Below are 26,713 nucleotides of genomic sequence, written 5' to 3'. Positions count from 1 at the left end.
GATTACTAACTCCTAGCTTTGGCTGTAAGGAGAGGGAGAGCCTTCTCTTTTAACGAACCGTATTGTTTGTTACAGAACCACTTTGGATTTCTGGATGGTGGCCACTACACGGCGTTCTGCAAGCACTCGGTCACCAAGAGCTGGTACAGCTTTGACGATTCACAGATCACCGCGATCCCAAACTCCTCAGTGCAGACTGCTGCAGCTTATCTTCTGTTCTACACCTGCCAAGCCTTCTCTGCACCCACAAAAAGCCGCTAGCAGTGAAAGACTAACAGTGAGTAAGCCAGTGATCCAAGTTCATTAGCAGTGTTAACTCAGTCCTGTTTCACCAATAAACAACAGCATTTGCATTACTGGATAATCTGTTGTGATCTTTTAGGAAGTAATTGCTAGCGTGAACTCTGGAGTTCCAGCTTCCAAGCTCCTTAAGGAACATACACCAGTTCCCTTTGCCTAGCTCAGCATTGATGTTTTCCACGACAAAATTCATGCATCCCTCAAAAAAAGATAAACGCTGAGTATATAGAAGCACTTGATACCTGAAAAATCTTGTTTCTGTTATTTAAATTGTGTTGTTTTAAGCTCCCTTTCAGAACTGAGAGTAGGCTAAGGTGAAAGCACATGACCAGACCACTGGGGCATTTGTTTCAGAAAACAGCAGGGGATGAAGCAATAGCTAAACTAAATACAGAAACAGATGCTATTATACTATTGTCATTTTTGTCCCTCTAGCATCTCAAACTCATTCCCAGGTTGTAAGCTCCTGGAAAACAATCAAACCTGCTCTTAATTCCATCAGCAAGATACATGTGTGTAGACAGATTAAAAGCCTCAGACTAGGATTTAAGATTTATGAAAGCCATCCTAATCAGGGAAGGCAAAACCAATCCAAATCCAGATCAGAGAAATGTGCGAGATACAATTAAAATATCTGTCTAAAAGTAGGTTAGTTTAGAAACCAAGTATATTTTTTTTCATCTGAAGAATTTCTGAACTTTGCGAACATGAGTCAGACTGTCATGTAGAATCCTGACCATTACACAAAGAGTAGCGAACAAAAACAAACCTGAATGTACATTTAAGAGGATATTATATTTTTAAATCATTTCTTCATTAAGGTTTTCGATGCATGTGTACATTAAATTTTATATTAAAAAATTAAAAAGGAAAGTCTTGTTTATTTAGAATAACTCTGAAGCAGACAAATATTGACAAAAGCGAACAGAAAAATACAGCTCTGCTTTTTTATTAAGTAGTGTTGCAGTTACTTAGAGCTGGCAAATAAAAGCAATCCTCTGAGTTTTAGAGATTCTCACAAAAAGGACGACATTTTATTATATACATAGTTCTGATGTGCAAGTATGCAATCAATATGTACACTTACATTCCTAACTGTTTACATCGTTCTAGAGTATTCACAGTAGAATCAAGCTTAAGGTTAGAAATGTGAAAAGGCCATAACAGTGAAAGAAAAAAAAAATCAAGATATGCCTTGGGATTTTAAGACATTTTAAACTACTTATTAATAGATTTCAAATGACTAGGTTAGAATTTAATTTTCGAGCAGGCTAAAAATATAGCTTTTTTTAAATAAATGGTAATGCAAGTATGCTTTTTAAATGGTTTCACAGATGGCGGTATTACCACAAGCGTTATTAATCAGTCTTCTGATTTAAGCAATAGTACTGACCAGAAAGAGCTTGCTGCAGAGAAGCTGCTGCAACCATCCCCATGTTCTTTAAGTGACTATATGTTTGTCACAGTTTTGCATATTTATATGCATTCCCATAGCTATTTTGCTCTTATACCAAGAAAACCAGTTTTTTTTAACCCACACAGTTTTATGTGGCCACATCCACTGCTCGCTGTTCGTAAGAAGTGTAAAAGAGAATATATGCAGCTGAGGATTTCACAGATGATGCCGAGATCTCAGACACTTCATGGTCATCAAACTTAAACCAACGTTGTTTTGCAGCATTTTTGCAGTAGGCTGTATAGTGCCCTCCGTCCAACCCGCCATAATGATTCTGTAAAACATAAGAAGAAAAGAACTGATGGCCTTGAAAGCTGCCATTTGTTCCCTGGTTAGGATAAGAAACTGGAATGTGAGATTTCTGACAAAATACCAAACAACCTCTTAGGCCTACAATTTCATCTGCAACCAGGTAGGTGGCTTTGAAACCCAGATGATCACACAGACTGACATAAAGACCAGGTAACTTTTGAAGTGTGACATGGTTACTTACTGATACTGAAAATAGATTGTATCTCTTCAAGGTATTCTTTGGACCAATAACATACTGTGACAGGTCAAGAGTTTCCAATGGGAAATCTACAGAGGTTTGAAGCTTTTGCTTCCATCTTCCATCATAGGAAAATCTACAGAATTAAAAAGCATTATTATAAGTTACAGGTTGTTCACAAGCTATTAAAGAATGTTAAGCTGTGTTCGTTCTCTCTGTTTTTAACCTGGACATAATCTCAACTAAAGATGAAACACAGTTTCAGAGACGGCATTTGGCGCACATTCTGTTAATACTTGCACATGTGTGTTTCTTAACATAGAAAATTTAAAAGGCTACTTGTAGAAGTGTTTTGTGAATTACAGCCTAGTAAAACAAGCATCAGATGAAAAATAAAATTCTTGCAGCATTACAGCTGGAAACACAATCTAGAAATTTCTCTAATTAAAAATGTTTAGATATTGTATTAGAAAGAGCAGCCTCCATGAAAGCCTAGTCACTTCATTCCAGTTACTTTGTCACCACTCAATGCCATACCTTTTCAAGTGCACAAGAAGAACAGGTGGTAGTTTCCAAATTTCTATTTTTTTCAAAGAATCCCTTCGAGTTTTGCAATGGCTACAGTAAAATCTGTTGTTATCAGTGAGCTTTTCCTCTTTGGAGAACAATCTAAGGCATTCCTAAGACAAAACAGGAAACAGATTGTGAAGGGTAGGTGTTTAAGAAAGTATAGCACAAATGTTTGTTTCCTATTGGGCTGTTAACTTACATCAATTATCTGCATGACATGTTTTTACAAAGATGAGGAAAGCTGAGTCCAGTCTCCATGCAGAAGTAAATTTTACCGCATACATTAATTAGCTGCAAGTCTTTCAAAATGTACCAATAATGTTTTGTTAAAAAAACAAAAAACAAGAAACATTTATACTATGACCTACAAAGACAAATACTATATAGTTGTTTCTGCCATTGTGACTTAAATATTTCCATCTTGCTTGTATTTTAAAACTTTTAAGAAATGTCTTTTTTTTTTTTTTTTTTAACTTCAGGAGAAATTAAAAAACATAAGGAAGACTCATGCTCGTGTTCCAGGTTAGTGTAAATTAAACTGGAAATATTGACAAGCTCTTTCAACAAGAGGTTGAGTAGAAGCAGTATCATAACAAAATCATGAAAAGAAATGTTTTTATTGTGAAAGCTGTTTCTCTCTTGTGCCACCTTACCTGCAGTGTACATTTACTAGGGGATGCAAGTGGTAAGGACAAATACATGAAAGCCTCAAAGGTCCGGGACTTCTTATGACATGTAAGACACTGCACTGTAGATTTGAACTGGCCTTGAAAGAGTGCCACAATAATGGATTCGTTGAGTTGTTTGTGTTTGTGCCAAGCTAGTTCTGCTGCTCTGAAGTCATCAAGATGGTCATTGTTTTCTTCCTTGTATCTCTTCCTATTGTCAGCCTGGATAACAGAAATTTAAATACCTTAATCGTATGTTAACTTGTAAAAATGTAGTTTCATCTACAGGCAAACATACTATTGAGCATTTCCAAGATTAAACATGTCAGTTGTAGCCATCTATTTCTTATCTAGTTATGTTTATCCCTTTGTTCTCTTCAGTACCTTTTACTGTTACAGAATCAATTTCTACATTAATTCTGAATACTCATATTTCATTCTATTTCCTTCCACACAAGGCTCCAGTAACACAAACAGCAATATGTATCCACTATAAGTTAATTTAAATTGTGAAAAACTTCTATTTTGAGACATTGATACTGGTTTCTTGCAAAAGTCATGCGCCATACCAATAATCCGGTTTTGAAACATGTTAGAAGTACTCTACCTTGCCCTCAAAGACTCGTACTAGTCTCATACTTCGCCTCCACCCACTAGCTTTCAGTACTGATGGAATCTATGAGGCGATGACAGGTCACGTCCCCCAAAGTTATTACTGCTTGAAAATAGCTCTACTTTCTGAAAAACTAGATATGTATCTACCTACAGTAACCGAGATTTGTGGACTAAAAGCAGTAAGTTAATAACTTCGTGATCATGAAGCTGAAAATGTGTAAGCATTACTTGATGCACAAAAGCATACATGCTGCAATTAACTTAGGCTAATGAGCCGTCGGGGGGCCCATAAAAATAAGGGGAGAAAACAACGGAGCAGCAAATAACTGAACATGATCTTATGCTGCTAGTTTTATTATAAGTTCAGCTTTATTATCAAGTTCAGTTTAAGAAGTCTTTTTGCTAACGCATAATGACCTACACTCGTTGTTTTAAACCTTCTTCTATTTGCAGGTGCTTATCACAGAGTTAAGGTTACAGCACAAAACTTGCTTCTCCTACCAAGCTTCTCCTACCTTTAGCAGACTCCCGAGAAGATTTCTACAGGACCCAGCGGCCAGTACTCTCCAGGCTGAAAACCTTTAGATTACATGTTCTCTAGATACAAGGCATACGGTTTGATCGTTCGAGGAGCCTGACAGGTGGAGACTCCGGGGGTACCAGTATCCCAATGTCATAAAGATATCATCAAAGAAAAGGGTTTTCCCACCACAGCTCAGATAGCTGAAAGTAAATGCTACCTAATCTTTGTCTTATTGTCCCTTTATTCTGTAAACCACAGCATCTTTGGGCTCAGCCTCTTCAACTGCTTGGCCTGAAGCAGCTACAAAAGTTAGCCTCTACAAGGGACTCCTGACTGGTGATGCAAAACTGAGTAGACCTCAGGGCCTCTAACTCTACATAAATATAGGAAAAGCAAGCCATTTTAGCAATTCTGGGACCTCCCAGACAGAGGGAAGTCAAGGAAATGGGACTTTGCCTCTAAACATCACTGGAGAAGGTAAAGCCAGCCGTAATGCTTGTTTAAGCATACCCAGAAGCTGCTTAAAAAAAAAGTTTAAATCTTTTTGCCTTAGCACAAAACTTTTTCACTTAATTCCTCTTATGAAGTAAAAGGCTTTTAACTTTTCTCTTGATCATTTGACAGATGTATAATTAATTACAAGAGTATTACTTACTTTATTTAGGTCTTCATGCAAGCCATCCATTAGAAAGAGAAGCAATTCTTGGGAGTCCTGCTGGCTATATCCTGCAAATTGGTCATTAATCTTCCCAATTGTAATTTTAAAATCTTTTGGACTAATATATCTATACTGTCCTGTCCACAAAGCTTTCATTATTACACCAAACTCTTCAGCCACTTCACCTTTATGCCCCAGGAAGTTTGACCTGTACAATTAAATGGACAGAAAATATAGTGAGACATTCAAATAAGATTTTATTATTATTAATTCAAGACTTTATCCCAGTTTTAATGTAATTTCTTTACACCAAGAATAACTACTTGTAGGACTGAACTAAAATTTTTGTCTACTTTGGTGCTATGTAATTTAACATACTATGTGATTAGTTCCATATTCAAAATTGAATTGGTGGAAGGCACAAATATTTTCAGCTTGTTTTGTAAACTGCTACTCAAATTTGAGTCAGGAGACTCAATGCGGTGAGCACAATTTAAGTAAGATTGTCTAGTTAAGCCCATCTGAACTTGAAAAAAACTCTCAAAGATTTGAAGTTAGTGTTTTATTCCTTAAAACTTTAACCCCATTACATATTTGATTTTTTAAAAAATTAACAATTGTAAAGACATTCTTCCTTCAATTGCAAATTAAAGGAGGAGAATAAGAGATCGTTACCTGTTAATATCATCCTGATACAAGTTTCTATTAAAATAATCAGCCAGATGCGGTGCATTGCACAGACACTGTAATATGGAATTCATATAGCAAGTGTTCCCTAGATTACGAAGTCCTGTGAGAGCTGGTCCCGATCCCCCAAACACAGGATTGAGATTCCGAATTTGTGATGCAGAGAGTCTTGAAATTTCAGCTTTAGTGTAAGAGACTGGTCTGTAAGGAAGAAAAAAAAAATTTTTTTTAAACCAGTCTCAAACTTGACACTGTACAAGGCACAGTGTAGTGCTCCATTCTGTCATGCAGTGACCCAGTTGTCTTCTCATAGATCACTCTGAAGCTCTGCGAAGGCAGCATACTTTAGACCTTGGAGTTAAACAGCATGCCTTGTCATTTAACAGACTTCTCCAGGCAAGCAGTATCAGCGGGCTCTAAAGAGATCCCTGTTCCCACTCGCTGTCTAGAGAGGCGGTCTTGCAGCATCAATGGACACAAAAAAGCAAGACTGTGCACATAACTTAACAGAACCATCCTCCCTCATGGGAAATGAAATACCCTGTCACAGGAAGTCACCAAATGCCATCATTTAAGGTATTTAAGACCAGTCAATGCAATAATGAGAAGTCCATACATACTGGTCTATAAGAAGGCTGAGTTTACAGACTAAACCAGTATTTTTTTTTTAATTCATGGATGAAAAATTAACTCTAGGCTGATTTAACTACTCAGTTTAAAAACTGAAACTCTTCATTTCACAAGTTGTCAGAAGCCTTGACACACATACCACCACATAAAAAGCAACTATTGACTAGTTAACACTGTGACCTCCAAAAATTCATGTTATTGGATGATAATTGCAGTAATTCTCAAAAGCACCCTATAGTTTGATCTTGTAGCAATTAAATTTAAGTCTGTTAGAGAAACTCTTGCATGCCTTTGTAAAGTACTTAGAAAATATTAATGGAATGTAGCTGGATAAATACAAACTCAGTCCTATATGCTATCATATTGCGTGAATTGTGATGCTGTAACTTATCCAACCTACTTATTTTCACGATTGACTGCAGGGGTTACAGGAATTCTTTTCTTCTCTTCCTCCTGAATGGCTTGGGTTATATCTGGGGAAGAGTAGGAGCGCTTGAGTTTGGAGTGTTCTCTTTCTCGTTCAGCAGTCACCTGTGGCTTGGGTTTATGGGTTGGTGGGGTAGATGGAGGAGTGGATGAAGGAGCCATTTCTGGTGGATACATATGAACAGTATTTGTTGGCGAGTGATAATAACGAAAGGTTCCAGTGATTGGATCCAGAAACTTGGGAAAGAAAAACAAATTGTTTCAAAGCCAGGCAAAAATCCACCATTAACTTACTTACCTAACTATGAACTACTGTAAGAGCAGTGCCTGAGTTTTTCAAACATTGAGATGTTACAGTAGTGATTGACTCAACAGTTAGTTAATGGATTAAATTTATTGGAAGGCACCATTTACACCAAAATAAACAAACAGCAACTGCTCAGTAGCAGAAGCTGCAGATGAGCTCCACTTGTTTCATTCAAAGAGTCAAAAAATAACTGGGAAAGTTTAAGAGAAGAAATCAAACAAGATCTAACTTAAAAATATGATGCAACTGAAATTCATTACAAAATTGCACAAAGTAACTTGATTATAATTTCAGACTAGAAAGTTACCTTTGCCCAACCTGCAGGCAGTCCTGGTATTATCCTTCCCATTTCCTCACTTCGTGTTCTGATTAATGGCTCCCGCTGAGACTAATAAATACAATGGAAATGTAAGGTATGTACAGTTAGTTATGCAGAAGAACAATCTGTATGTTACTTCTCTTATGTAGCTGAATGATTTTATACAAAACAGTTCAATAAGAAATCATTGATTATAGCTAGAAACGTGACTTATTTTAGGACAGAAATACAGTAATACAGTACCACTTTTTTTTAAAAAAAATCACTCAATCTATTAAAAACCCATTTGTTGACATGCCCCAGAAAAAAAAAGGCAATTTATCTTGCAAAAATCTGAATAGTTAATTCCTTCCCTAACAAAGCCACTTTATTAGGAATACATACTTCTGTTAACCTATAAGAATGATCTTCTCTCCTTTCCAAAGTGAATTGCAAAGGAATATGCATGAGATGATGAACATGTGTGGAACACTTTGTTAATCCCATCAGAAATATATAATGATTTCTAGTGAAAGTTTCAAATACATTTTTTGAACATGAATGACAAATGTAAAAAGCAAATACAGCTGTAGAATATGGCACAGTCTTCCTAAGGAGAAGACTTCTAAAAATTAAAATGAGGTGGAATTTAACATAATATGAGACAATAATCATGAAGCATCTGCTCTTGATTGGTTTTGGCTACATACAACACATTGTATTTACTTTAAGTCTTTCAGTATCTTGTTCAGAATCCTCTCTAAGGGCTCCTGGCTTTTGAGCTCCACTGTCTGGTGGTCCTTTAACCCCAGTTTGCTGTAAAAGATTTTGAGAGAAGGCTTTCAATTTTCATGTGGAATGTCAGTAAAGAAGGCTGATAAAGCAGAACTGGGAAAAAGTTACTTTTTGCTGCTGCTGCTGCTATATACAAATGCCACCAAGAACTGGTTAGAGCAAGTATCTACAAATAAACTGGTAATTTTTATTTTTCCTAGCCTATATAGCAATTCTTTGGAATAGCTTTTATAGCTGAATGTGGTGTTATATAGCACAGTTAGGTAGTTTTAAGAGCTCATAAATAAAGTTCCACCCACACCACTCTCCCCAGTAAAAACTGTGGATTTTACAATTTGTTTTTAAATATAAGATTTCTTTTTTTCCTTGTACTTGTCACCATGACAAAAATTATCCATGAACAAGGCACACTGTAAAGCCAAAATTATGACTATTTATCATGGACAGGAATACATGAAGTTGCTCTGTCAGTCAAACAAAAGCTTAGGAATGACTATGCTAAGGTTTCTCATGAAACTTTACTTTGTCTTCCTTGTGCATTAGTGTTACACTAGTATCAACAAAGTTGTGTCAAATACCAATTGCAAGAAAAGAGAAATAACACATTTTTGAAAAGTGTTTAAGGCATCTGTTTTGTTATTAACCCTGGACTTCACAAATGGCCCTTTCTTCCACAATCAGATGAGTATTTTACACTCATAGACGTTTGTAAATTTTTCACGGGTCTGAGGAAAGAAGGAAATGTGCCTCCAAAAGATTTGGAACTGGACTGCTCTCAACAAGTATACTAGAGTAGGGTATTGCTCTGCTTCCTACGCTAGTCAACAAAATCCTCTGTTGTATCAGTGTTTATACATTAGCGAGCACGTTATGATAATATGATTCGGTCTTTCCCTAGCATATGTTACAATAATAGAGTATATATTACAGGGCTGACATAAGAGATTGAATGTTACTATGTCTCTACAGTTGAAACAGAAAACAGCAGCCTTTGGGCCATCCCTTCTATTTACACGTCTGTGGGAATTTTTTTTATCCTGTGGGAATTCCATGCTGTCCACCTACAGCCAGACTCCAAGCGCTCTAAGTTGTCTGTAAAAACTCTAACCTTTTGTGTCCTCTGTATTATGTAAAAATGGCAGGCCTAAATAAAATTCAAATATAGTATCAATCTGGAAATTTTAAATATCTCACTTCAAGATGCACTCACAAATCATATTGAATAATTACTCCAAGTTTGGTGGTGATTTTCTCTTTTCTTACTAACCTTGCCTGAGGCGGTCACAAAGGTCTGAGATGCATCACCCAATGCACCTCTCTGCATTTCCGGTGTTCTGGTTCCCTTTTCTCTTTCTTCCATAGATATTTTGTCAATCTCAGTATTTTTTGCATCAATACTTTCTGGTTCATTTTTATTTTGCTTTTTTGCTTCTGTTACTTCTTTGTGTGCTCTTTCTTGCTCTTTTTCCTCCTGTTCTCTTTTTATCTGCTCTTCCTTTTCCTGTTCTCTATCCTCTCTGGCTTGTTGTAGCTTTTCTTTGTATTCCTTTTCTTTCTTTTCTTCTTTTGCTTTTTGTTCTTGTTGTTCTTTTTCTCGCTTGAGTTTTTCTTTCTGTTCTTCTTGTTGTCTCTCCCGCAATTCTTTTTCCCGCTTGTTCTTCTCTAACAGGGCAGCAGTTTCTGCATGTATGCGACTTTTCTCTTCTTCTGTCAGAATGGTCTTTGCATCATGTAGTGGCTTTGTAGACCGGTCTGGAATGATTCGTCCATTCTCAGCAGGCTGGCTGTCACTGATTGTACTTTCAGATTTTGGTCTGTTATCATCAGGAAGTTTTACTGAAGGCTTTTTAGTACGATCAACCTGTAACACAAAGTGCAGAACAACAAATTCACTACAACTATTACTGCTCTGTTAGCTAAACTTTTTCTAAGTGAGAATTGTGAAAGAGTAAAGATGATATAAAGTCTACTTCTGCCAGAGGAATAATGAACTTTCAACTTCAGTAGATCTGATTATTCAAATTACTTATTAAGGAAATTAGGTATTCACTTAATTTCCAGATGTGAGATAAGAATTAGAAGCTCTGCAGAATCACAAGGACAGTATTAAGCACTCATTACTACAACTCGGTCTTTATTTTCAGCTTTCAAAGGTGAGCATTTCAGGGCAATCAAGCCACCCTAATTTGGGTGTGGCTCTCTCAATCATATGACAGAGCATATGATTAAGGCAGATCTGCTTGGTGGGGAGAGGTATTTAAGAATGGCTTACACTCAGACCTAGGTTGTGTTTGATGCTGAAATGGAAGAAAGAGAGAGTCTAGTTCAGGGAAGAACAGAGGTAACTAAGAATAGAGATAAGGTCTTTTTCACAGGTTAGGGTTCCTTGGCTAAAGTCTCAACTTAGAGGAAGCATCTAAAAGAAAGAAAATGAAGAGCCCTCTCTGCCAGGGAAAACAAATTCCTTTAGTACAAGTGCTCTACAAAGTTTTAGGGGTTTTTTTGCTTGGTTTTTTTGTAAAGAAAGTTTTATCCCTATGAAAGGAAGAAACCAAAAAATTCCTCATGTTTCACTATTGTGTCCAGAGTGACAGACTACTTGGAATGCGCCAGAAAAGAGGGCTTTGGAACAACCAAGGTAAGACATGGCCTAACTTCCTTCCTCCCTACTTCATGACACATGCCCTAAGTAGATAAGTTTGTTTATAGAGTTTCTGAACTAATGAGTAATTGCTGATCCTCAATTTCTCAAGCACCCATGACAAAATCTTCACTGAAAACTCTGCAAGTATGTTAAGTACATTCACTTTAAAAAGGCTCTGTAGTTACCACAGCTTCACAGACCATCACTGGTCTCTGCACCACTGTACTTGTGTAATTCAGTATCTGGCAAGACAAGTACTGAAAATATTTCTTTATGGATTTAAGCTTCTACATTTGGTAGGTCTCTAGTGGCTTAACATTATACTAGCACTGATTAAAAAACACAGCTTACCTCAGGGATACTTCTTGTAATTGGTGTTGGGTTAACTACAAATGAACTGTCAGATTTTGGAATAGTAGCAGCCTGAACACTTGGTCTGTTAAGCGATTTTAGTCTGTCTTCCAAATTACTTCCTGTTTCTTCATTCTCAGTTACTTCTATTGTAGATGGCTTTATAGCAACAACAGATGGAACAGGAGCTGGCTCTTCCAGAGATGGATAAGTAAAATCCACTAGAGAGAGAAAGAGGGGAGAAGAAAAAAAGAAGAAGAAGAAGGAAAAAAAAAAAAGAACCACAGCTCTTAAAAAAGCCTCCACCAGATCTCAAAACTTATTTAGAGATCTAGTCCAGAACTAGGCTATCACAAATATACTTAAGCAAATTCAAGTTACATCCAGTAATTATGAATGTTGGAAAGGGTGTCATCCTTTATACTCACGAGAAACAGTCACTGCTTCACTCCTGCCATGCTGGGGTGGAGTTACTTTAGCATTTGTTGTGTACTGGGGAAAACAAAGGAGCCAGTTTTCATAACCTCCTTCTAGGACTAAAGGTTCATTCTGCAGTATAGTTTTGCTTTCCCACTATAAGGAAAAGGTTGAAATTAAGCAATTTAAAAATAGCAAAGGAACTTTTAAACCCTAACTTGTAGAAGTTTCTATATCTAGTGATCACATTAAAAGAAAGGTTATTTTTGAAATTTGTTAATGAGAATTAAACAGGCTGCAAAACCCCTTTGGGGACAGGGATTCCTTTTGTGTTTGAAGAATGCTCAACATAGTGAGGCTCCTGGTTCTGCCCACAATAGTATCTGAATTTTTCCAAAACAGAACTACTTAGTACTTGTTCTGGTAACAATCCTCTGTGCAGAACAAATTTTTATCATAATATTTGCTTCTGTTTTTTATTTGATAACCCTGCTGTGTGAATAGGGGCATTAGCTTTAGAAAGCAAAACATTAACTTTCGGAAAAAGTCTGGAGAGTTCAGGCCCAAGACTGGTCTCATCCTGAGGTCTTCAATATTAGGACATGAATCATGCACAAGGTTCACAGCCTACTATGCAAAGCAGTAAACAGGGAGAACGGTCTGTACTATCTCTGAATAAAGATGTGCAGTCTTTTACAAGACCGACCTACATAAGGAGGGACAACATGGCTGTAGTCAGAATTTTAACTCAAATATTAAAAAGTTGCTCAAAATTTTTAAGAGTCTAGAAGCTCTTTGCACTGATAAAGCTCAAATTTAAATTCATGTTTCCCTAAAAGTGACATTCAGTAATGCACAGATGTTAGCTATTCTCAAAATATTCCTGAAGTCTCCTTCACACAAATGCCTCCATTCTAGAAAGTGCCTGGCTGACAGGACCACAAAGGAGAGTTAGCCTCCTTTGTCCTGTCTAAGCAGATATTAGGTGGCCAGAGAGCTCACAAGAATGAGAAATTACTAATATGGGAAAGAATGTAATACTATCTCCATCAGACAATACTAAATACTTTCCCAAATATCTCTGTCTGCCAAGAACCTAAAGTTTGAGCCAGTTGTTGAGGAGGAGTTAAGTCATGTTGGTTGTTTACCTATTTAACCGGTTACACAGTCCACTTCTCAAGCACAAGCAGGGAAAAGTGCAACTTCAACTAACGGTATTTCTGATATCAAAATAAGCAATCTTTGAAAACTGAACCAAGATGTTTGTCTAAAACATCTCAAGTCTCCTATATACTTTGTAATTATACATACTTTCAGAGCTTCTTATTTATTGGGATAAGGTAATGTAAAAAGCCAAATTTGCCAACCTTAAAAAGCGCATCTTTCAGACTTTGAAGAGTTGTTCCTAGTTTTAAGTCTCCTGCAGAACTAAACCAGTCTAGCAGTATAACATAATCAAAATGTCCTCTCTTCTTCCATGGATCTCTAGAATCCTCTGGGAGTCTATCTTCAATCCAACTAGTGGTAACCCTGAAATTTATTAACGTGCACTTAAAGACAAATGTACAAATAACACTTTGTTCAAGAATGTATAATCCACATACATTTATATGCTTGTATCTATGGATAAAATACATCTGGTCTGGCTTAAAGTCAGTACATGCAAAAGCACAGCTATTGAGATACATCTCACCACACATATCAGGGACTCTTAAACTAAGTGTACAAGCTTTAATAGCACATAATCTTTCTAACACAGTGATTTCTCCCCTGCCCCCATAAGTTTATACATGGGGAAGTAAATAAGGCAGTACTTCAAGGGAAATTAAGTATTTCACTATCACTTAACATTATTCCATACCCAGGACTGATAGCTTCTTCTGGGACACTGATAGATCTTGGAATACAGGATTCTTGATAATCTTTCAAGCTTCGAGCATCCATTATGATCAGTTCAATGTTTCTGTCTGTCATCATTGCAAACAGTTTCTCAGCAGTGACTGCTCCTTGAGATAGAAAAGTTGTTAGAAGCAAAAAGCTACATCAGAAATGGAGATAGCTATGAACACATCTCACTTGAAGTCAAGATTGCAAATAGACGAAACAAAACAGATTGTGTGTACAGAGTCCATTCAGGTACGCTCTTCCTGAACACTCATTGAAGTGAGACACTCTAAAATATATTGGCTCCTGTTGCTCCCACTGCTACAGTGATTAGCAGTGGATCTGCTGAATTCGACAATATGAAACACTTCAACGATTAGTTAAACTTTCTGTGGTTTCACTTAAATCAAGCTATATAGGCAGTTATTCATAAATTGCATGCTGAAGGTGTTCCTTTGCAGTTGAGAACTCTAGAGGACAATCTCACATTTATTACATGAGCAAAAAACAGAAACTGGGGGGGGGGGGGGGGATTTCTTATTTAACTAAGACAGCTGACACATCTCAACCTTGGCTAGAAATTTTCCCATCACTTGAAGACACATTTTTAGTTCTATTTTGACCATTCTTGGGCTAGTTCAGCTTTAATTATTAAACTGCACTGAAAAATTGAAGGCAGATTTTTAAGTTCAAGAGAAGTGATGAAGGCTGCAATACAGAGCTTTAATTACTAAGTCACTGTTATGGAAATACAGGATACCAGCAATTTCAACAAATTGCTCTGTGAAATAACTCTTTATAGAAAGAACTACAACTGGAAAAGTGAGAGATGCATAGGTAAATGGAGTCTTTTTTCACATCGGTGGGAACATATGTCTCTTACCACTCAGACTGTCAGACTGATCCTTTTTTTCCAGTGAATGCTTCTTCTCACCATTGATCTGTGTTGAAAGAAGAAGAAGAAAAAAAAATAATTTTATATCTAATATTCAGAACCAAGATGGCCAACAGACACTGACTCTCACAGAACTTGAAGGAAACTGGTCAGACTGAAGGCCACGGAAAAAAAACAAAAAGAAGAAGCCTCTTCTAAAGTTATGTTGACAAACACACTAGGAAGATAAAAGCGTGGCTGCCCTACCCAGTCAGAAACTAATTAAAAAGGCAATAAAATGTGGGACTGTATCATCTACTAGATGAAATTCCTAAAGCATTTGTGGAGAGAAGAGTTCCTTGCTATGCTATTGCTCCTAAAGAGGAGGCATGTAATCTGTAACATCAGCTTATTACCATGCAGAAACCTTGGGTTTCCTAAGCAAGGTAGCTCTGGAAATGGTGATAAATGTAGTTCTACTATAAATAGAATCTGACTTGGCAAAAAGCTAGTCTATTTTCTGCATGGCTCAGAATTTGGAAGGACCCAGCCTCTTCCAAAGAAATCTCAAAGAAAGGTTATGGGGAGTATAAACTGATTAAACAAACAAACAAAAAAAACTAAAAAACACCACCTTGATCCTGAACTGGAAAGAGTTGCTGAGACCAAATGCTAGATCAAAACTATGTATTTAAACTGAACTAGAGAGTTTGTAAACATTTTCAATTACCCTTTGGCTTTTTCCTTTGGAATCCACTGCACTTTCTGAAGAATTTTTGGCTGAACTCTTTCCATCATCTTTTGCTTCTTGCTTTTTCTGCAGCTCTTGTCTGTCCCTCTCTTCAAGTTTTTTCCGAACTTCAGCTTCCTCATATCTATTGCAGGGGGGAAAAAAAGTGCCTTTTTTCAATATCACATTATTGGCTATATGTGTATAATTAGCATCAAAATCATTAAGTCTCCAGAGGAAACAAAAAAGTAGTTGAAGTATTGTGAAATTTCATATTTCCAGCAAATTCCAGTTTCTTCCCTGACCTACTGATATTATTCCTCCTGCTTTTGGGATGGCTTTCTTGTACTTAAATCCTGCTTTGGGTTCCATTTCATAGCCACTGCTCTTAAGGTTTATTTCCCCTCTGCCCGCCAACCCAAGGTCATGCTTAGCTATGGTATCACTAGATGTAGTAGGTTTTTTGTTTCTTAGAGGTAAGAGAAAATACTGATGAAGCATGGGTAATTTTCAATACCTTATACCAGTCACCCCAGGTATTTTATTTGGTTTTGCAACAGTGCTAATACCACCACCACCACTTAGGAATAAGTTAGTTAGCTCAGTTTTCTAAACTTCCTTTTTCTGAGAAGTTGGATCACGACTAGCTACAAGCATCCTTCAGGATGTAAGCTGACTTAATAATATTATTATGACCTTACTAGTCCCCTTGATGTTTATTTTAAGCACTGGGGCTACAACGAAGTCAGTCAGAACTGTATATACTCAAGATTTTTGGTGTATATAGGTCTTGCATATAGCTCTCCTCTTCCTAGAGCCTTAGACTTTAAAATTAGCTTCCCAGCCTTTTGCCATTGGCAAGACAGTCACAACATAGTAAACCAGTGGCTTCTAAACTACAGCCTTTAGATTACCAACTGCAGGCTCGTATGGTTACATCGCTGTTAAACAAAACTCAATCAAATCTAACATAGCTCTGAAAAGATTTAAGGGTTGGCCTCCGAGAAGCTTTGTTACCAGTGATCCACAGAACCAAAAAGAACTTTTTTTGAACTAACAATATTGATGACTGAGCCAAGCAGTGAGACATGAACACTGAATTGTTTTAGTAATTGCTCGTTTTAATGAGCTGTTACTTAATCATGGTTAGTATGACCACTACTACACAGTTGCATTTCACAGTAAGAGTACCAGTTAGTGAACTAGTTAATGAACTAGATCATGGACGTCAAATTCTGTCTCTGAGTCTATTCTACTAATTCTCCATAAGTAGGAGACTAAGTTGGTAATTTTATTTTTAAATAAGCTTCTAGATTTGGCAAAGGCCCTGTCCTAAGTCAGGACAGGGCATTTTGTTCTCCTTTGGAGTTAAAGGTACTAAAGCACTGTGCTTTTACATAAATATAGAAGGAAGAGAGAGAAGAAAAAAAAATCATGTGCTTAGCTGAGTGGAGAGAGTTGAGAGAGAAGGCAAGAGGAAAGAAAAGCAGCTGCTGAGGAGGTAGAAAGCAAACAAGGCTGGAAAGAAGACAAACTGTATTAACTAGCACCTAAATATGAAGTCCACCTTCCAACTGCTTACTGACAAAATTTTGTGGCTTATAGCACAAAGATATATAACTTCACAGTTATAGCTGTGCTACTGAAAGCCCCCTCCACCACCTCAGTTATATACGGGCAAAACTGTGCTTTTCCATGTAAATGTCTCTTGGTGGCAGAGGCAGAGAAAATATGTAGCAGCCAGCTGAAGTAAAAGGTGTTTTGTTAGTATAAACTAATCCACATTAGGAGGGCTTTCTGACACCAGTAAACTTTAAGAGCATGTTGCTACTGTATTTCACTTTCGTATGTTCCCATGATGAAAACCATTATACGGAAACGGCTCTACTCTGATACACACATAGTTTAAATCTTGAGTTTTCTTTTCATTAGAGACATTAAACAAAAATAGGAGAAAATATCAACAAATTATAGTTACAAAAAATTGAGACCATGTAGACAGTGACAAGTTACTGAAATGTGTAACGACAAAAATTTTCTCTAACAGACTTTCTCAGATAAACTGTTTCAAGTTCTCAAGAGTTTCAGGTATCCACAAACTACTGCAAATACAATCCCTTACTAGCGTGTAGTAGGAAAACCTGCAATTGCAAATGTACAGGCTTCAGGTATAATGAACAGTATTTTATCTATGCATCATATTCACATACCTGAGTTTAAGGCTGTCTGAGAGTCTTTCAGCTTCTTCAATAGCTTTTTTTAAGTTCGTAGGTCCAAGAATTGAATGAAAATAATCCTAAAATTACAAGCATCACCACCTGTATTAACAGTAGCGTTTAATAATACCTCCTTCCATGTGTGTATCAAGAGCATCTAATGCACAGAAAACTGCTGGTATAATGATGATAATGCCAACAAAAGTAAACACTTTGAATCAGGTATTTTCTGCTCAAACATTCATTAATAAATACAATAGTTCCGTAGAACGTGTGCGCGCACGTCCACAAGGCAACCCAATGTATGTTTATTCATTCTCAGTGAGCCAGTCCTGAATGAATACAACAAAACCCCTCTCCCACAAGCCCCAAACTCCTTAGTACTGCACCAAGAAAAGTTTGTCTGAGAAAGATAACTGGATTACCTCTCCATGAAAAATATTCACATGTCTGACAATTTATGTACCTTAAGTGTAATTGACAAAAGCAAACTGTGAAAACAATTAATGACAGAGTTGCCAAAAATTGGAAAAAAAAATGTCAGCACAAGTGAGACAGCTTAATATCAATGTAATCCTTTGAATGTGCATTAGCGTAATTCTCCGTACTTTCTATTTCTCTGTTCTTTTCTATTTTCTGTGTTTCTACCAATGCAGAAGTAGTCAGTCAGAAAGCTTATATACCTGTTGCTGCTTAAAATCAGGTCTCTTCTTAATAAAATTATAAACAGTTACATATTTCATATATAGGACGTAAGCTTTTTCCTCATCTCTGTCCAATCTGCTTTCTTCTGCTGCCTTGAAAATCTTAAGGGCACTCTGCACATAACTGAAATCAAAGAAGAGCAGTAAAGCATGTGATTGTTGACTTATCCCCAAGCACCTTTTCAGCACAAGATGCCATTTTAAGTGTTCACAGTCTCTACCCATGTATTAAATATTTGCTTTACTATCTCAGTATAAGCCTTTCACCAAATATGAACTACAATTATGCTTCCCAAATAACGTCTCCCTTCACTACATTGTTTACTAACCTTTTTCATAATGTTCCATTATTAAATAGCAGACTGAGATATGGAAATGTGTATATATATGTGAAGAAACTTTCCCATTCTCAAAACAACTATTTCTTCTGAGAAAAAAACTAATTCACAGTAAAACAGAATGAAATGTCTGATTGTCTAAAAATGCCAGAGGTAAAGTATTTTGTATTCCTATGTAGAATTCCAAAGGCTGAACTTTTAACCATTTTTATGAACTTGCACTTACACAGACTTTTTTCAAAGCACTCAAACTTTCATGTGCATCATGCTCTGTCCAAGTCATGTTTTGGCAGTGTGTAAAGTTATCTTCTGTAGGCAGTAAGCCTATCTGATTTGATAGTTGAGAAATCTATCTGTAAGTCTATCAAAGATTTGATACCTAACAGAAATAATTCAGGAAATTTAGGTCCACAACATAGTTATCTGAGTGGAGCAGGCTTGGAAAGGTAGCATTAATACTTTATTCCTCAAGGGGGAAACTAAGTAAAACTTAATATATAGAGGAAATCATTTAACTTACATAAGTACAAAACTCTACTTACTCTGCACTACTTATAGTTTAATTGATTATGGATTAACTATTCAAAACAAAAGTCTAGATACCTCTTTGTACTGGTCTTTTCAGGTTTTATTTCTGTCTTCTTGTTGAGATCTTTCAATGAAGTACAGAGATATAGCTCTTTAGGTACAGATGCCACAGCAGGCATGTTAATGTTGTTACTTATGTCTCTTCTAGGATGGCACAACTTCTTAGAAGTCTCTATCAATATTTGTCTGAAAAGGAAAATACAAAAGATAGAAGAAGCACAATTATATTCCATTAATTATTTTTAGTACAGTTATTATAGTTAACTGTATGGGGTTATTACCTAATCTGTCCTCCTTTATGTGAATTATCAGTAATACAAGACCACCTGGAATTTATGCAGTTAGAGATTATATTGTAATGAAGAATTCTAAATGTAATTTAATTGTTAGGCAATGATTCAGAGTTGCAGCACCTAATCCGGTTTACTATAACGTGGCTTACATCAGTATCAACATGCCTACCTCTTTGATATTACTCTAGAAAAACACATAGACAAATTCCTCTATTTATTTAAAATGAAAATTCTGTCACTTATTCTAGGCAATTATTTGTCATACAAGTGTAAAAGGAAAAATTAATTCTAGGAGTCAGCAAAACTTCTTTGCCAGAAGTTAGAGGAATAATATTGTAGCTGCTTAAACTGCAGCTATTCAAATGTAATCATCCTTTCAGAGTCCTCTGTTATTAGTTCTAAATATTACAGATGCAAGCAGATTAGCTGAATAGTTAACAAAGTATAAATTAATCCTCCCTCCCCCAAATGATGGAATTATTTGAAATAACTCTAGGTAACTTATCAAGAATGTATACAGTATATTTCAAACACTAGAAGAATAATGAAATAAAGAGAAAAGAAATTTCTAATGACTTACAAATGTTAATAATCATTTTACCCTGCAGATTTATCTGACTATAAAGCCATTATGTATGTTATAAAAAATGTGCTGACCTACCTGTATTCAGAAATTTTTAATGGATAATTATTTTATGACTCACTTGGGGCTGACCTCTGCAAGTGGATGCTACGCCCATGGAAAGGTGACTTGTAACATCTTGGCAAGAAACATACACAAGCTGAGGTAAGGGAGAGGGAAGGTTGCTACTGGTAAGTCAATCTGAAACTTCTTGGATATTATTTTAAGTCTTAAACTCTCATGAACCATTGCCTTTCTGTTTCCATTTGGAAGAGTTCTTCAGGCACCCATTAAATAGTTTAGCAGAGTTTGGCCAGAGGTGACTATTAAATCATCTAATCTTACATTCTGCATGTAATACACCATAAGTCTCATACAGGTAGTTTATCTAAAATCTTTTAATTTAATATATGTCAGGGTATCTTAGCCTGTTGGAAAAAAGCATCAAGCCCCATCTCACAGGTAGGTGAGACATTAAAGTGCTAGCAGTACCAAAAAAACTAGCAATACCAAAGAATTAAGGGGAACTAATAGGGAGAAAGATGCTCAAATGATCGCCCCAAAATAACTTACTTCCTAGCTTTCAGAGGGTGATTAAAACCCACAAGACCTTTGACAAGATGATGGTAGGGGATTTTCTTTACACCTCCAAAGTGATGATCAGCACGACAAGTGTGACCAAAAACCATCAGCCAGTGACCTCAGAGTGAAGTTTTGCAGAACTGAATCAATCTGAAGCTTACTGCCATCAAATGATGTGGTCATGATTTTCCTCCCTATTTTTCATGCTGGTCTTCTCCAACCTTTTACCGAGCCAGTTCAGCTCACTGAAGAGGCAAAAAAGCTACAGAGCTTGTGCGAGGAGAGCAGTTGGTGTGTGCAGCCAAGAGCGAGAAGGTGAGATGGGAATGCAATCCCTTCCCATGGCACAAAGCTGTTACGTTCTTTGAAGTATCACTGCGTATAATATCAGTAGTTTACTGTCCCTGGTTTTGGAACTGGTTATCAAATAAAGATACCAGGTTAACCCACCCCTTTGATGAGCTCATATTGGAAATAAATGCAAAAATAAGACAAAAAAAAATACAAAATGATTTTTCATTAATTTCTTTGATTTAAGGCATGCAATTATTGAAGTCATACTAAATAATGTCTAGTTGCTGAGCTAATTTACTACTTATATAGAGATGCTATACTTAGTAACTTTCCAATTACACAGGATTTTTCCAAAGTTGATAAACTTGTCAAAAATCCTTTCTTAGAATGATTTCAGGATAATTCTTTGATAATTCTAGAAAGCAAACCTTGAAGTCCTCATTTTACTACATTAAAAATGTATTCCATATCCTAAAACATTTTTCCCCTCAACTTGAACTTTCATGAAGTGTTCAGTGTTGAAAGCAGAGACGAAGAATTCATTAAAGAATTAGATTCAGTAAAAACAAACAAATGAAATGAACCTACACGATCTTCCCAATCTAAAGCTTTTTCTGCCTAAAACAAAGACATGCTCTGTACAATCTTATGGAGTTACACGGAAAGACTTCACTCTTAGTAAGATTTTAACATTGCTTGTCTAATCCTGCCTTCAGAGTATATCTTTAACTGGCTTTTTTCCCCCTTCTCTTGGAACTGCAAATAGACTTTTCTTTGAAGCTTTAAGTCCTTTCTAAATATATCTTCTACGGTTGCTTTGTTATGTAACAAGTATTTTCTGAATCTTAACAGGCAGGATTTGGTTGACTTCTGACAAACTTAAACAGGATATTATAACTAAATATGTGTTCTGGAAAAGATGAAAATAACATTACCATGTCTGTGTGCGTATGAGGAAGAACAAGACTTTGTGGAAGATGAACCACACAATGAAAGGCAAAAGAGGCTAGCAATTTCTCAAGTGTTGCTGACCAAACTTAATATGGGTGGTTCTTCTGGAACCTAATCTATAAAAATGGAGAACTACTGGATAAAAGAAAAATCTGAGGGTTTTTAATATGAAAATTAAAGCAAATTTATAACTTTAACACTTCATCAAGAGAGAAACTGGTTTTCTGTTATGATTAGTAACAGTTATAACTGCAGGTTTTTAAATTGCCAGATAGGCGCAATACTAAATTTGCTTGTATTTTCTGATCTGAAGAGATTTCTACACCTTTTTCCAGACATGAGCTACTAACCACTTGCTTTCGGTCTGTCTGTACAGTGTCTCATGAAGGAGGCATTGCTCTTTGATCTCACATAGCACCACAATTCATATCACATGCTGCAGTAAAATGAATGGGGATGCATTAGGAGTAACTTTTTCTGAAAAGCAATCAGATTCCCAGCAGCTTACTTAATGGAATTACATACAACATATGTCGTAAGTAAATACGAAATTTCAGTTGCAGTCTCTAATTCATTCTTCAAGTACAGAACCTTAACTATGCAATTATAGCTAGCATTTTCAGAGTTTTATGCAGCAAAAATACAAAAATTGCCTAACTATAGTCTACAGACTGACCACTACTTGTCAGAGTTGACCGTTCAAAATCCTAGTTTAGAAAGACTTTTACCATTTTTTTAAGCTTCTGCTAAACTTTAAGATGTGATTGTATCTTGATTTTTCCCTTATGTTTTTCTTCAAAGCAATTATCTCTCTGTAAGTTGGGGCATAAGAGTGAGCTATGAGACAAAAATGAGAACACGAACAAAGCTCAAATTCCTGACTGTAGATTCACAAGTGAAGATAAACTTCTCAGTGCTTTTCAAGCTGCTGAGGTCCCTAAGGACAGTCACTAACTCTGGCCCTCCTGTGTTTTGTGATACAGATTGGTGTTTATTCAGGGTTTGACAGAGGCCTCGCCATTTAGGATGACAGACTGATCCAAATCAAAGTTTGTGTTATTCACTCTGAAAAACAAGCAGCAGTAGGAAATATTAAACTGGTTCCAGAAGCGTATTTGGTTCTTGTCTCCAGTCTTTGTTAGTATTGAGAAATAATGAACAAAACCAATGCAAGAGTCTTCTTCTAAACTGTAAATGAAAATTTAGGAAGCCACATGTAGTAAAAACTTACAATTCTCTTCCTGTAAGTCAAAAAAGGTGAAGAAAGGGAAATGAGCTTTTTTTTTTTTTTACGGGTTTTTGCAGCAGAAATAGTACTGCTGGTGATATTAATAAAAAAAAAATCTAAATGCAAGCTTACCAGTGTATTTTGGGCACAGTACTTTTAAAATACTGAGTGATTACAGCTTTTAGTTTATATGACAAAGTGTTGAGTATTCAACTAATTGTCAGACTGCCTCCATTTCCTCGGTTGGCAAGGTAAAGAAACTCGGCTTGCCTAACAGCAATTACCAGGTAAAGCACTGCTACCCATGTAGGGACAAATAAGGCAAATATCAGTCTATGATCAGACATTGATTTATAAGAGATCGATACGTTAATAAAAAAGGGTTATACAGGCCATGGGTATTGTACTTCCCAGGCAGTCTCCCTCTCTTCCTCAGAGGTAAACGAACAAGAAAAGCAGTGGGCCCAAAATACCAGGTATTAGAAGGCAAAAACCAACAATAAAATCGGAGAACTGTAATAGACATTAACTTATTCGGGAACAGCATTAACCCCAACCCCCAATTCCCTCACTCACCCTCCTCCTAAGTAGTAGTAAACTGCTCTGTTACTGTCTGTTCTGAGCAAGCCTACACCCATAGGCTGGGTGCCCTATAGCAGCTAGCACCCATACGATTTCATCAAAAAGTCTGCTGTTCTTCCTTGTCTCTTAGCATAAGCACAGATTCCCTCCTCCTCACCTCATACCAGCCTCTAGCCACTTCTTACAGAACTGCAGTTTGCTGCCTTCTTACTGCTAGTGTTATTACAGAAATCAATGCAAGAAAACCATTTCACAAAACAAACTGTCTGTATTTGAGACAAACATTTGAAGGATGAGGGCCAAGCATTAGAATCATCATCTTCCTAAATCCAGAAGACCTGCTCACTTTTGTAGGAGTTTCTTCTTGCATTGCATTTACTCTTCCTTGCGTGTAAGATTCCACACAAACTTACCCCTAACTACTCTCACTTCTCCTTTTACCCTCCAAAAGTTTTCCCAATGATTCTACTCTATCACTTCCTTTTACCCACCGTGGGTCTCATCTTTTCATCGTACTGTCATCAGATATTCTGTTCTGATTATTGTTTTGAAGTCAAATTCTGTTCCTCTTTACTGAGGATTCATTTCCATGTTATAATAACTTCTTATTGGCCTGCTAGCCTTTACCCTCCAGCATTTACTACCTCACATGAATGAGCTTTTTTCTCTATCAGAATTGAGCAGGTGTTGGGAAGACTTTATATTTTTCAGAATCAAAGTCTGCTCCTTTACATATATAAATGTAAGCAGCTGATTTTAAACCTAAGTTTTTGCATATATCCCATTCCTAATTGAATTGGTCCTAGTGCTTCCTCCAGCAAAATAAATTGCACAAAAAAGAAGTTCAGGAGTAGTTGATACACAGCACCAGAATGCACAGAGAAAGACTAACTACTGTAAAGTACATACTGTGCCTGTATTTGTTCCCACTACAGGAATAGCAACTGAACTGTACTTTTTTTGATTGGGAATTTCTTATCAATGTTATCAGGAGAAAATGTTGCTGGTCCAGTCTGCGTTGACTAGGTCATGCTCAGCTTTGCCAAGCGTCCCATTTCCCTTCACACTTCTGATCAACGTATCAATACCACGGCAAAACCGAGGCATTGACAAACCCATCAAATAATGTGTGTGCCTCCTTCATACATCCTCAAGGAAGAGAGAATAGTTCTCTCCCCAGCAAGAGGAGAAAACTGAATCATAAAACCATAAACACAAGAATGGATTTAAGTCATAATACCTAAATTACTATTAATCAACTCTGTGAGGAGGAGGGAATGACCTACTTCAGGTTTACCAACCTTCTTCCTGAAAATTAAGATCAAACTCTGGATCTATTTATCCTGATCCATGGTTGAAGCATTATCTCTGGCTCCTTCTTCATACTTAAGAGTGCTGAAAATAAGGCTGATAACAAAAAAATGTAAGGGAAATCATTCTTGGATATTTATGTGCATTTGAAACACTTAAAATGGATAGTTTTATACTGACAGAGAAACATACCTGTTGGTAACAGGTTTTTCTACATCTAATTATTATGACTGTTTTATTAAGGATATGAGTAACCTATAAGTGGAATGACCATAGCAAGAACAACGCACAGAAGCAGTTATGATGCAAGCAGCACACGCCAAGGCAGTCTGAAATAAACTGACATGGTAAGTGCCGTGCATCATCAGTTCAGGTACGTAATAAAGTATGGCACTTATTTTTGTGTCCCAGGCTCGAGCAAAGAAGAAATGGGTTTCTCACAGGCAAGAAGTTTCTTGATTCTTTTGTAATTAAGCTTTACCACTCGCATTCTGTACAAAGGGGTTGGTTCTCTTAAGAATATTAGTATTAATCTAGAGATAGCGCACTTTAACATGACTGCATCCTAAAACTGAACCAGTACATTTACGTCTAAGCCATATACATTTCTTTCAGTCTCTCGAACTGTTAGGACTGCAGACCTTGGTCCTACAACTTAATGTGCGCAGACAGATTGTAGCCATTGGGGCTTCTCCTAGCGAGGCCGGCAGGCCCCCCCAGAGGACCCAAACTTGCACCTACTTGCTGGGTGCTGTCAGCCACGGTAGCAGTAACACATCGCGGGTCTGTCTTTGGCCACGTACCCCTCTGAAATGACCTCCACGACCCAGTTTGGGCACCTCTCTTTTAGCATCGTGGAAAGATCATTTCTGACAGCGTTTGCTGATCCAGCAGTTCAACTAATACTGATTTTTGGGGGGTGGGGAGGAGAGCAATTCATTACAAAGCTATTTTTTAAAGTTAGATTTTATACAGGAAGTTGGAGAGTTATTCAGGCTAAGTTTGAAAAAAAAAAAAAGGGTCACTTTTTATTTAGATAAATAAGCCAGTTAAAACCCGCCAAACGTACGCAAGCAGCGTAGGTAATGGAAAGCCGGAGAAGCGAAGGAGAGCTGCGAACCTCCTCCAGGCTGGTAACCGTACGGTTAAGAGCGCATTTAAAGCCCTGTGGCACCGCGAGGCGAGGCGAGGCGAGGCGGCGCTGCCAGGCCGGCGGTAACGGCCCCCGGCGCCTCGCCCGGGCGGGCCGGGGCCGCGCGCCACGGCCAGGGCTTCTCCCCCGGCGCGGGCAGCGGCCGCCGCCCCGCTCGCTCTTCCCCGGGGGCTGCGGGCTGCCCAAGGTCACCGCGGCGGAGCCGGCCCGGAGGGCTCCCGGCGGCGGCGGCCGGGCCGGGCCTCCGCGCAGCGCCCCCTCGGCCGCCCCCCCGTCCGCTCCGCTCCGCTCCGCTCCGCGCGGCGGCGCCGGGCCCGGGGCTCCCCCCGAGGGCGCCCGCCCCCTCCCCCGCCCGGCCTGCGGCGGCCCGCACTCACCGCGGCGGAGCCTCGCTGCCTCAGCCCGCCGGCCCGCGGCAGGCCCATGTCCGAGCGCGGCGGCCGAGGAGACGCTAGGCGGCCATGGCTGCTGGGGCGGGACTCGGCGGCGGCAGCGCCGCTCCCCGGGGGCGGGGACTGCGCACCGCCC

At 37.8% G+C, this 26,713-nt stretch overlaps 2 protein-coding genes across 5 annotated transcripts in view; one reads left to right on the top strand and one right to left on the bottom strand.

The window, feature by feature from the left end:
- USP50 (ubiquitin specific peptidase 50) overlaps positions 1-2,040 on the top strand; it is a 7,241-nt gene extending 5,201 nt beyond the window's left edge. Inside the window, exon 6 of the mRNA XM_026121285.2 lies at positions 76-2,040. Within this exon, the coding sequence (XP_025977070.2) occupies positions 76-261 (186 nt within the window). The 3' untranslated portion in view covers positions 262-2,040. The remainder of the gene's footprint in view (positions 1-75) is intronic.
- On the bottom strand, positions 1,304-26,713 carry USP8 (ubiquitin specific peptidase 8). 4 transcript variants are annotated; one of them, XM_064517319.1, is made up of 21 exons: positions 26,563-26,703; positions 25,023-25,128; positions 19,185-19,355; positions 18,223-18,367; positions 17,534-17,619; positions 15,324-15,468; positions 14,603-14,660; positions 13,697-13,841; positions 13,203-13,365; positions 11,847-11,991; positions 11,419-11,639; positions 9,691-10,284; positions 8,355-8,444; positions 7,638-7,718; positions 6,998-7,260; positions 5,956-6,168; positions 5,278-5,488; positions 3,470-3,706; positions 2,784-2,926; positions 2,250-2,382; positions 1,304-2,030 (listed from the first exon to the last, which is right to left on the bottom strand). In XM_064517319.1, exons 3-21 carry the CDS (start codon positions 19,286-19,288, stop codon positions 1,845-1,847), a joined length of 3,363 nt encoding a protein of 1,120 aa, XP_064373389.1. In that variant the 5' UTR covers positions 19,289-19,355; positions 25,023-25,128; positions 26,563-26,703; the 3' UTR covers positions 1,304-1,844. The 4 variants fall into 4 exon arrangements, with proteins under 4 accessions (XP_064373389.1, XP_064373388.1, XP_064373390.1 ...); XM_064517318.1 differs by lacking the exon at positions 25,023-25,128 and having other exon boundaries at positions 26,563-26,713; XM_064517320.1 differs by lacking the exon at positions 25,023-25,128 and having other exon boundaries at positions 11,847-11,910; positions 26,563-26,713.

This window comes from Dromaius novaehollandiae, chromosome 10 (assembly GCF_036370855.1).
Source record: "Dromaius novaehollandiae isolate bDroNov1 chromosome 10, bDroNov1.hap1, whole genome shotgun sequence".
In the NCBI taxonomy this organism is placed as follows: Eukaryota; Metazoa; Chordata; class Aves; order Casuariiformes; family Dromaiidae; genus Dromaius; species Dromaius novaehollandiae.
Note: the sequence above shows the minus strand (reverse complement) of the source record. Positions and strands in the feature narration are given on the sequence as shown.